Source organism: Pangasianodon hypophthalmus, chromosome 4, assembly GCF_027358585.1.
Source record: "Pangasianodon hypophthalmus isolate fPanHyp1 chromosome 4, fPanHyp1.pri, whole genome shotgun sequence".
Classification (NCBI taxonomy): domain Eukaryota; kingdom Metazoa; phylum Chordata; class Actinopteri; order Siluriformes; family Pangasiidae; genus Pangasianodon; species Pangasianodon hypophthalmus.
The window spans coordinates 494,620-506,685 of record NC_069713.1 but is presented as its reverse complement, the minus strand read 5'-3'; the positions used below and the strand labels follow the sequence as shown (position 1 = coordinate 506,685).

Sequence of the window (12,066 nt, the reverse complement as noted above, 5' to 3'; positions counted from 1 at the left end):
GGGGACCTCACCCACCCAGGGACCCCACCCACCCCTTACAAGGACTCTTTAGTCTTCTGCCATCGGGGAGGAGATTTCGCAGCCTCCAGGCCCGAACCACAAGACTGAAGAACAGCTTCAGCCACCAGGCTGTCAGAAAGCTCAACTCTCTCCCCTCTCTGCCTTAAGAGTCACCGAACTGTAACTGCACACACACACACACACACACACACACACACACACACCCCCCAAATCACACAAATGCACAAGCCACTTTTACTACTGCTGCTCTCTCGTTTGCATTAAAATGTAAATATCTACACACTCACATGTGCCGTGAATGTCTATAGTGTACATATTTTATTTTATTTTACTTTTTTAATCATTTGTCTTGTTATGTTGGTTTCTCACACCATGGTTCTGAGGGAAACGAAATTTCAATCATCTGTGTGTCCTGTACATATAGCAGAATTGACAATAAAGTTGACTTTGACTTTGACTTTAAAACAGACTGAGAAAAAACGCAACTTTAAAAAAAAAACCTGTAAAAGACTGATGCAGGCTGTTACAGATCACTAGCTGTGGGAGTGAAGTGCGCATGCGAGAATCGAATATGAAAGTGTAAAAGGTGAAGCTTCAGCGGCACGGAGCGGAGTGGATCAGACCGAGTGTTTAACCTTCACACGGTGAGTTAATTACAGATATTATAACACACAAATGTTATATAAATATTACAGTTTAAGCGACTGAGATGAGTTTATGTGTTAATACAGAGCTGCACTTTTAATAAACTCGTCATGAAGAGTTTCTGTAAAATGGCCGCCGTGGAAAATAAATAAATAAATAAATAAATAAAACACCTGACAGTAAATAGTTCTGTAAATAGTTGTGTAGAAATACCGGATTGTTATTTTGAGTAGTGTTTAGTGTTTTTATTGTTTTTGCTAATAAACGCCAAAAGGTGGTGTATTTACTAGAGAAAATATCGTTAATGTAGTGAGCTTGCTATCTCAGGCTAAACAACAGAAAGGCTCCTGACACTGCGAGTAATCTCACTGCTCCTCCTGAAAGCACGGTTAATGAAGCCGCACGTAAAAAGCAGCTTAACTTTCTACACAACGATCATTTTAATTAAATAAGTCACAAAACGAACAACAGCAATTGACAGTATCTATCAGTATACAGGCTAAAAGATTTATATAAATATGTGTGTGTATATATATACTTTTTAGAGTCTCATATATATATATATATATATGAGACTCTAAAAAGTTTTAAGCCAGATAAAAATAAATTTACAAAAAAACCTTTTTTAAGAAACTATATTATTATTATTATTATTATTATTATTATTATTATTATTGTCTCTTTAAACTTCAATCGATATTGCCATTTTTTAGCCTGTATACTCACAGATACTATGAATTGTTGTGTGTTTGTTTTGTTACTGATCTATTTAAAATAATCGTTTTGTAGAAAGTTAAGGTGCTTTGGCTGTGTAGGAGCTGTGTGTGTGTGTGGTGTGTGTGTGTGTGTGGGTGGGTGTGTGTGTGTGTGTGCGCTTCAGCGCTTTCAGGAAGAACACCTGGTTTTTCACTTCCGGTTTTATTGCTGCTTTAGCTTTGTGGTTTTGTTGTGAAAAAAGTGAAAAAAGGCCACATTTATAAATTGATGTCTTTTTTATCTCTCAGCCATTCTCCAGATGAGAGTGAAGCTACACTCTTTAAAAGCTTGCTTGATGGAGGAAATAATTTCATTTTCATCTTGGGAGAGTAAAAAAAGAAAAGTAAACAGCACTGGAATGATCTCATCACTCAGATTAAACAATTAGACTCAAAATCCGCAACTAAGCCTTCATCTGAAATTTTTACAGAAAGAACAAGGCTGCAAACTGAGACTGACCGAATAACAACTGAACAAACGGAACGACTTCTTCAGTCTCGTTCTAAATTGTATTAGCTTTCAAATTCTCACAAATCACCTTCTAATATAATAACGTACATCTGTAAGGATGATGGTAAAGTCACAAAGGATGAATTAGAAATGAATTCAGTTTTTAAAACAATTCTATACTTCCTTATATTCGTCTGAAATTGAGCACGACCCATCCGACCTTGATTTTTTTCCCCCCAAATTCTTGTAGATGATGAAGCAGAACCAGAGAAGCCCCTAAACCTAGAAGAACTTAATTTGGCTCTTTTAAATATGCAAAACTCAAAAACCCCAGACCCTGATGGTTTCACAGGAGAATTTTTAAAAATGTTCAAGGAAAAACTAAAACCTCTTTTACTGGCAGTATGTGAGGAATCATTTCTTGTAGACCGTCTTCCACATACATTTTATCAAGCAGCAGTTTCAGTGCTACTTAAGAAAGGGAAAGACCTCCTTAACTGTGGATCGTTTTGGCCTGTGTCTTTGCTTAATGTGGACTGTAAAATATTGGCAAAAGTTTTAACCCGAAGATTGGAGAATGTTCTACCTTCCATCATAACACCGGACCAGACCGGATTCATAAAAAATCGATTTTCTTTTTTTAATATTCACAGAGTATTTGATATTATTTACTCCCTTTATATAAATAAGCTTATACCAGAAATTATAATATCTCTAGATGCTGAAAAAGCTTTTGATAGAGAGAAGTGGATCTTTTCAGCTGTTTAAAGAAATTCGGTTTGGGCCCAAAGTTCTTATCATGGGTAAAATTTCTGTATGCTTTTCCCTCCTCATCTGTCATCACTAATAATATTAGTTCACAATTTCTTCCATTACACAGGGGAACTAGACAGGGAGGCCCCATGTGTCCCCACTTTTCACAGTAGCGATTGAACCTTTAGCTGTTTTGCTGAGATCAACATCAGTTATTCAGGGAATTATTAGAGGGACAGAGAGCGTAAATTATCATTATACGCAGATGTCCTGCTCCTGTATATCTCAGATCCACATAATTCTCTTCCTCATGTTGTGGCTGTATTTGAGCATTTCAGCACTATGACAGGATATAATGTCAGTCTTTCCAAGAGTGAGCTATTTCCTATAAATCAAGCTGCAAAACTATCTTCCTTTTCTGCTTATCCATTTAAATTAGCCCCAGACAGTGTCACATATCTTGGTGTGGTTGTATCAGGAAATATTTCTGAGTTATTTATTGTAAGGAAATTAGCTGTTTAGGTTAATCTGATGTATTCTCCACCAATATATGTAGGAGATTAACAGATCAGCTGAGAAGGGGAAATTTGTAAACTTGATATTTTAATAGCTGATCAACTATTCATCCAGCGATAAGTTGAAATGAGTGTATTTATTAATTGTATATGGGATATTACCTCCGTGGCCACCGGCAATAATATCCTAAATATAGTGAAACACTACATTAAGAGCACAGTAACAAGATCGGCAGTTTAAGGCAATAAATTTGAAGCACAGAGACACAAGACACTGGCCTTTAAAAATCAGACGAGACTTTATTACTATTCTAAAACACAGAAACTAATCTAACACACACACACACACACACACGTAAACAGGGGTGAAAATGGCTTTGAAAAGAGAGTGAATGAAAGTCCGAGTTTCTAGCAGTTTCTCAGACCATGACCTGAACGAACCATCAACTTAGTTTAATTTAACATTTGCTTCGTTTAGAAGGGCTTTAAACTTGTATTAAATGCACCAGTTCAGCAAGAATCTGGAGGTACTATACTAGCGTTTTGCCAGGGATTCCCTCGTTGCGTTGCTGTTTGGAAGGATTTTCCGGTGATGTTGATTGGTCGGCGGTCTGGTTGGCCTTATGTAGCGTCTCGAAAGACCAATGGGGCTGATAAACAGAGTGAGGCGCGAACCCGGCAGAGTCTCGTAGGCGGGTTGCAAAACTTTGATGAGTGGTTCACAACGGTGTGAAGGCGAGAGTTGGAGGCTTTGCAGGAACCAGTCTGGATGCGGAGTCTCGGAGCAAGCATGATCTCCTCGTGATGACGAGGGGCGAGAACTTCTTAAGCTCTTGGTTGATGAGACTTCCTTCAGATGTGGATGGAGACTCTCTTCAGCTGTTAGTTGAAGAGAACTCCTTGATGATGTTGGTAGAGGCTCCCTGAAGATGTTGATAGACTCTCTTACAGATGTGTTGGATGAGACCCTTGCAAAGATGTGTTGGATGAGACTCAGAGTTTCCTTTGTGTCAGGGGGTTTTAACCCTTTCCAGTTGGGCTGACCCCAAAGTGTTTGCTCCAATCAGCAGGATCTTGGGGCAGGGTGTAAACTGTATCCTCCTCCTCTGACACTAATTAACATTCTGGTCTCTGAGTTATGTGCTTTGCAAACTTTGCATAAGGTTAAGTTAGAACTTTGGTAAGGAATTTGGTAACATGCATGTAATACATCATACTCAACTTCACGTTATACCAACCCTTAGGAAATTCAATAGTGATCACACACATACCAGACATGACATACCTGCTGTTATTGACACACAAACGAACACTATGATCCCTGGTAAATGATCAAAAAGCATCATAATGACCTGGTGGCTATAAGCATGACACACATACAGAATGACATTAAAAGAGGCAAGTTTTCAAACCATGGTGCATCATCTTAAAAGTCATTTTCCTTACAGGAGATGTAAAGTAGCCTTATGTAGTCTATTAAAGCTGGGTTCTGTGGAATGTGTGAAGGGTGGTGAACTTTGTGTTCCTGGGGAGAGGAGGGTCCTTGGGTGAGCAATCAGCAGGTTAATCAAGCAGTAATTAACTTGGGAAAAATAGTCCAGTTATTTCCTGTCAGCACGGCTCAGAGAGGTACTATCTTCAGTTTGTACATAAAACCTGCATCATTATTGTCCACTCCTAATAATGCACAGAGACTCCTGGCAACTAGATCTTAAAATTTGCGTGACTGACAAGGAGTGGCATGAGGCTAAATATAGGGTTCATGGGTCTTCTATTTATGCCAGACACAGTCTCTTGCAATTTAAAGTGGTACACAGACTTCATTTATCTAAGGCCAGGTTGGCAAATATATTCTCCTCGTATTGACCGAACTCAAGATGCATTCAATCCCCTGCTACACTTGCCCGTATGTTTTGGGTTTGTCTCAGGCAATTTGCTTTCTGGTCACTGATTTTTGAGTCTTATTCTAAGATTTAGTAAAAATGTTAGTCCAAACCCTCTAAAAGCCATCTTTGGTATTGTCAGTGAAAAGACCACTCTTTCAAACAGTGATATCAACCGCTATGCATCTTTTATTCTCTGCTGGTGAGGCAGTTGATTCTGCTCAGATGGAAACAGGCTTCCCCCCTTTCCTTTAAACAGTGGGCTAGAAAAGTACTACAATTCTTAAGTCTGGAAAAATAAGACTAACAAAGAATGTGTCACTGAGATCTGTTTCTTCCACTGTATGTACATGCTCCTTTTGACTCTGTTTGACTCTTTTGACCCTTTGGAAAAGCATTGCTTGGCAAAATGATTCTGCCCTTTACATTTGGCACAGACTTTGCCGTAGGCTGGGCACTGCTTTGGTGGGTGTTTTCTGCCACATCTCTTACAGTTAAACAGTTCTTTCTCCTTTTGTTGTTTCACTTTACTCATTCCACATCTCTGCATCTTCTCTGTTACTGCAGCTACAGATGAACTGTCACTTCCACTCGTCTTTGTGGTTTCATAAAAAGTTTTAACATGCTGAAGAGCAATCTCACTGGCATGACATATCCGCACAGCTTCATTCAAGGTAAGCTCTGTCTCTCTCAAGAGCCTCTCCCTCACTTTTTTATCATTGATGCCAAACACAATTTGGTCATGAATCATTGAATCTTGCAATTGTCCGAAATTGCATGTGCTTGCTTTCAACTTTAAATCTATTAAGAAACTGTTGCTGCAGACGAGAACAAAAAACATACCTTTCAAAAGTCTCATTTTCTTTCGTCGAGCAGTGTGAGTCAAACTTCTCAATTACCACGTCGTATTTGCCTTTTTCTTCGGCCTGTTCAAACACGAGCGTGTTAAACACCTCTATAGATTGAGGTCCCGCGATGGTGAGTAGCAGTGCAATTTTACGTGCATCCGACGCTTCATCAAGGCCCACTGCTTGCAGGTAGAGCGTAAATCTTTGTTTAAATGTTCTCCATTCACAATCAATATTCCCCGTCCAGTTCACAGCGTCAGTCAGTTTAACACTATCCATGACCACTCTGGGTGGTGGTGATCACCACTCCTGGTACCATGTAATGTTTCTTGATCCAATAAAGAAACAGTGTTGTAACAAACTGATTTTTATTCTATTTTTCAGGACGGGAATAGAAGCCACCACAGCTTCGTAATCCACACACCCCACTGGTAAGTGTAACACTACTGACACCTAGTGGTTAGTTTAAGAACTTGCAAATACAAATACATTCTATCACTACACTCCGCTGTTAGAGCGTGTAGAGGTTTATAGGTCTGGTAATATAATATAATCAGTGATAATTAATCCAGAGCTGTTCTTGTTGTTAATGATGAGCTAACATTTTATCTAGTCTCAGTCTGGTGCCCTGGTCTTTAGAGAGACAGTTTAGTAGGTAACAACAGGAGGAAATGACTTAAAATGTCAAAATGATATAAATACAGTTGTATAGATTTAGTGTGTAGTGTACTTCTGTCATGATCTACTGTTAATAACATCTGTAACAACATGGATAACACAACACTCATTATTACATATTATACACTGTGTGTGTGTGTGTGTGTGTGTGTTTGAGACAGCGAGAGCGCTACCATGGTGGGCGATTATCCTGATAGTGTTTGGGCTGCTGCTTGTTGTTGTGCTGCTTGTGATAATCTGGTACCAGAGGAAACAAGTTCATTGCTGCCAAAGAGATGAAGTAAGTACCAGCCACGTGCAGCTCCGTGACATCAGAGATCACATGACTGTGTGCTGTAACCAGAATAAAATCCACAGCACATCACCCTGATTAGACGCCACTCAGTCACTGCATGCACACTTCCACAAAATAAATAGAATTATCACCTATAAATTACACTTTTACTGTCAGAATAGTTCCACGTTTAATTCAGTAATCTCACATGATCACTGAGAGAGAACAGTTAAGTGTTTAAACATCAGATTATTAATAGTTTTAAATATTTATCTGAACACTCAGCATTACATACGATGCTCTGACTCTTTAAAACTGAATTCCTCCAGTCTCACTCTGAGAAGCAAATCCTCTACAGTCTCTTTATAAATAAAGACTTTCAACTGAATTCATCTTAATTTTATTCCTCAGCCTTTCAGGAGATGTGATGAATTTATTGAGTGTAGGTTTTGAAGTTGGTGATTAGTATTTAATACTGTGCGCTTTAATGACTTTTTATACGTTTCATCTCTATTAGATTGTACAGAGGAGCAGCAGTGGAGCAGGAAGACATCAGAGCTGGAATGGTACCTCAGCAACGACTAACCTACGAGAGAACCAAATGATGATGGAGCAGGAGGAGAACCGAATGATGTTGGAGCAGGAGGAGAACCAAATGATGTTGGAGCAAGAGGAGAACCAAATGATGCTGGAGCAGGGGGAGAACCTGAAGCTCAAACATAAGAATGGAGTAACAGAGGGAAGAGATTTATAACTTCATACAGCATGTTTGGATTATTTTCTGTTTTGCATCGTTGTTTCTGCTCTGACTTTCTCCAGAAGTGTTCAGGTTTGTGAACCTTGAAAGCTCATGTTTTTCCCACCTGTCTGTTGTGATTCCTCTCCCTGTGAGCTGCTCCATGTCAGTCTGAGCTGCTCAGTAACTTTCCCACTAGCTGGGACTGATCAGTGTTTACTGGGTGTGTCCTCACACACACGTGTTCACTAGCTGGGACTGATCAGTGTTTACTGGGTGTGTCCTCACACACACGTGTTCACTAGCTGGGACTGATCAGTGTTTACTGGGTGTGTCCTCACACACACGTGTGAGTCTAGGAATTGGTGGTACAGCCGGTGGTGTCATGGAGGAGATCCACATCTGCTCCCTGCAGACTCTCCACTGGTGTCCCACAAGGCTCAGTACTTGATCCTCTCCTGTTCTCCCTCTATACTCAATCTCTTGGTGTGGTCATATCCTCACAAGGGTTTTCATACCACTGCTACTGCCACTCAACTCCTCTTCTCCTTCCCTCCCTCAGACAAACAAATGCAGAAAAACACAAATAAACTTGTATGTTTTTATTTTGGGAAATAATTTTTGCTGGGGCTTTTTACTAGGAACATCAGAAAATATTTAAAACATTTATCCTTTTATTTAATGTTATACTTTACTCTGTCTTTATTCAAATGTAGATTAAGTCTGCAGCTGCTTCATTATTGCATCTGTAAAAGAAGCAGAATTTGTCCTCCAGGACTCCAGTGGGTTTCTGTTCTTAGAGGTATGAATCTCTCTGGATAAGAGTCTCTGCTAAACACTAGAAATGTAAATCAGTCAGATACCTCCTGACCTCCACTGTGGTTTCAGCACTGGCACTTTGGACCTGCTGAGTTTTATTAAAGCCAACACAAGATTTCAGACTGTGATGTTATTTCACCTGTGCTGTGAGATCACATCTGATATAAACCCAGACTGGCCAGATTTCACTCAGTTCAATTTTATTTATATAGTGATTTTTAACGATGGACATTGTGCTAAAGCAGCTTTACAGAAATGCAGGTCTGGTTTTAGATCCTTAATGAACAAGCCAGAGGAGACAGTGGTGAAGGAAAACCCCCTGAGACAACATGAGGAAGAAACCTTGAGAGGAACCAGACTCTAAAAGTAAGCCATCCTCTGTTGGGAGACAGATCATCTGATCAGTGATCAGCACATTCACTGGTAAAACCTCGGGTCCACGGGCAGGGCTAGTGCACAGGAAGAGTGTTGAAGTGGAATTGTGCATCTACACTGGGACAGAGTCACTCTGAAACAGCACAGCTTTAAAACACCAGCAGATGGTTGCAGCTGTAGACCGTAAGCTCCATCACAGCTTAGTGTGAACATAAACAACTGCTACGTTTGAGTTCACCAACTACTAAAAAATTAACAGTCCCAGCAAGTACAGTAGCATACCTAAAAACTTACACCTGCCGCTAGTAATGCAGCGTCTGCCCTAAACAAAACTACTCACTAACTCTGTTCAGTGTAAAAAGCGCAGGTTTACTGACTATACATACAGTGTTTTATTTTGTAAGGAGTGTAATGATGTCTTTATGGGGAGATATTTTTGTGCTCTCTGATCACCAGTCATGGCCATCTCACTGAAACACACTATAATCATAACGGATGAGAGGATAAACAACAAACAGACTATTTTTATAATCAGGAACCGTAACGAGCTCTGAAGTGACAACGCAAAATATCACAGGTCAGATTGGAGTTTATTGGTAAGGAACATCAAAAACCCTGCTTTCGCTTGGAGATCACGAGTTTAAGTCCCCACAATGCCACAGCCTTTCGTGGCCAAGAGTACAAGAGGGCTAAACTGGCTGTGCTCTCTGGGTGGGAGGGGCATACTCTCTCTCCCCTGTCAATCACAGTGACACTAGCCTATTGTAGCGCTTTCCTCCGAGTTTGATCCTGCTCCTGGGTGCCTGTGTGGAATTTTACTATATTTATCCTAAATTTCCCCTTTGGGATGAATAACGAATATCTATCTGTCTGTCCGTCTATCTATCTATCTATGTATCTATCTAATTATATATCTGTCCATTCATCCCTCTAGCTATCCAGCTATCTATCGAACCTCATGTTTGTCAGTGCTAGAAAATTTCCAAATTAGTTTCCGTCACTTAAGAAGACAACTCAGAAATCTCCATGGTTACCGCATGACGCTTGAGAGATGTTGCCTAAATGGTTTTCAGCTCACAAGAAGAATGAATTTTCAATGAATTTTGAGATAACTGAGGTAACTTAAATCTGAGACGTGCTAACTGAGCTAATCTGAGGTAACTGAGAAAATCTGAGCTAATCTGAGGTAAAATCTGAGGTAACTGAGCTAACCATCAGTCTTAAAGAGCTGAGTACATATAATATGAAAAAGTGTGGATTTAATGTGTAATGTCACAGACAGGCCAGTGTTGTCTTTAATTTACCTGCTGCTGAGGTCTTTGTTCTGGAGTTCAGTAGATAAACACGACTACACTGAGGAGAGACATGTAGCTACTGTAAATGGCAATAAAGCCAACTGTTAAAGTGTTATTTAAATAAAAGATGCATTAGTGACTACAGAGAGATATTTAATTAAATAAATAACAAATAATAAGCCATAAAGAAAGAGAATATTTATATGGAACAAGAAGTGATGAAGAAGTGATATTAATATCTGAAAGGAATAAACTGTATGACTGGCAGCTGAAGTCACTGGAGTCTGAACCACAGATCATTACACATCAGGAGTAACGGTACCGACGTGCACCACGCAGGACTATACGGGAGTAATGGTACCGACGCGCACCACGCGGGACTATACGGGAATAAGGGTACCAATGCACACCACGCAGGACTATACGGGAGTAACGGTACCGACGCGCACCACGCGGGACTATACCGGAGTAACGGTACCGACGCACACCACGCAGGACTATACAGGAGTAACGGTACCGACGCACACCACGCAGGACTATACAGGAGCAACGGTACCGACGCGCACCACGCAGGACTATACAGGAGTAACGGTACCGACGCGCACCACGCGGGACTATACGGGAGTAACGGTACCGACGCGCACCACGCAGGACTATACAGGAGTAACGGTACCGATGCGCACCACGCGGGACTATACGGGAGTAACGGTACCGACGCACACCACGCAGGACTATACAGGAGTAACGGTACCGATGCGCACCACGCAGGACTATACAGGAGTAAGGGTACCGACGTGCACCACGCGGGACTATACGGCAATGACGGTACCGACACGCACCACACGGGACTATAGAGGTGTAAGGGTACCGACACGGAACACGCGGGACTATACGGGAGTAAGGGTACCGACGCGCACCACGGGGGACTATACGGGAGTAAGGGTACCGACACACACCACGCGGGACTATACGGGAGTAACGGTACCGACACACACCACGCAGGACTATACGGGAGTAGGGGTACCGATGCGCACCACGCAGGACTATACAGGAGTAACGGTACGGACACGCACCACGCAGGACTATATGGGAGTAACGGTACCGACGCGCACCACGCGGGACTATACGGGAGTAACGGTACCGACACACACCACGCGGGACTATACGGGAGTAATGGTACCGACACACACCACGCGGGACTATACGGGAGTAAGGGTACCGACGCGCACCACGCAGGACTATACGGGAGTAACGGTACCGACGCGCACCACGCGGGACTATACGGGAGTAACGGTACCGACACACACCACGCGGGACTATACGGGAGTAAGGGTACCGACGCGCACCACGCGGGACTATACGGGAGTAAGGCTATACACTATACACTATACAATGACACGCTCTCTCACGTGCATTCAGCCCAAACCACTGGCCTGCTTCAAGGGCGACTGCACTGTCTGGATGTAGGAGACTGCTACAGGTGGGAGACTGCTTCAGGTGTCATCATGCAGGTGCGCATTTGCAAAGTTTTATAAACCTGATTTTATTTTTGCGTGCATGCAGTTTTCTGGGCTTTGTGCATATGCACACTTTCACCCTGGCATCCACACAAAGTTTTAGAAATGAGGCCCCAGATCCTGTAAATTTATTATTGACATCATTAAAGGAACCAATAATCTGCAAATTCTCTTTGTTGCCGAATTATTAACTTACGGAAAGGGTCACTGAATGAATCTGAACAAGTCATTTTGGTGAAAGGAATCAAAAGATTCAGAGGTTTAGGATTGAGGGGGTTTGTTGCTGAATTATTTTCTATTTTGCGTCATCGTGTATCGCTGTAGTTTAGGATTGTGGGGGTTTGTTGCTGAATTATTTTCTATTTTGCGTCGTCGTGTATCGCTGTAGTTTAGGATTGTGGGAGTTTGTTGCTGAATTATTTTCTATTTTGCGTCGTCGTGTATCGCTGTAGTTTAGGACTGTGGGGGTTTGTTGCTGAATTATTTTCTATTTTGCATCGT

At 41.4% G+C, this 12,066-nt stretch overlaps 1 protein-coding gene across 3 annotated transcripts in view; it reads left to right on the top strand.

Moving 5' to 3' along the window:
- The window catches only part of LOC128318065 (uncharacterized), a 147,165-nt gene extending 135,433 nt beyond the window's left edge, over positions 1–11,732 (top strand). The window contains exons 1-5 of one of the 3 annotated variants that reach the window (XM_053233032.1): positions 588–665; positions 5,591–5,697; positions 6,256–6,302; positions 6,711–6,829; positions 7,341–11,732. In XM_053233032.1, coding sequence (XP_053089007.1) covers positions 10,403–11,515 — 1,113 coding nt within the window. In that variant the 5' untranslated portion in view covers positions 588–665; positions 5,591–5,697; positions 6,256–6,302; positions 6,711–6,829; positions 7,341–10,402 and the 3' untranslated portion in view covers positions 11,516–11,732. Of the gene's footprint in view, positions 1–587; positions 666–5,590; positions 5,698–6,255; positions 6,303–6,710; positions 6,830–7,340 lie in introns of those variants that run through there. The other 2 variants (XM_053233033.1, XM_053233031.1) reach the window with 2 other exon arrangements.
- The last annotated feature ends 334 nt before the right edge of the window (positions 11,733–12,066 follow it).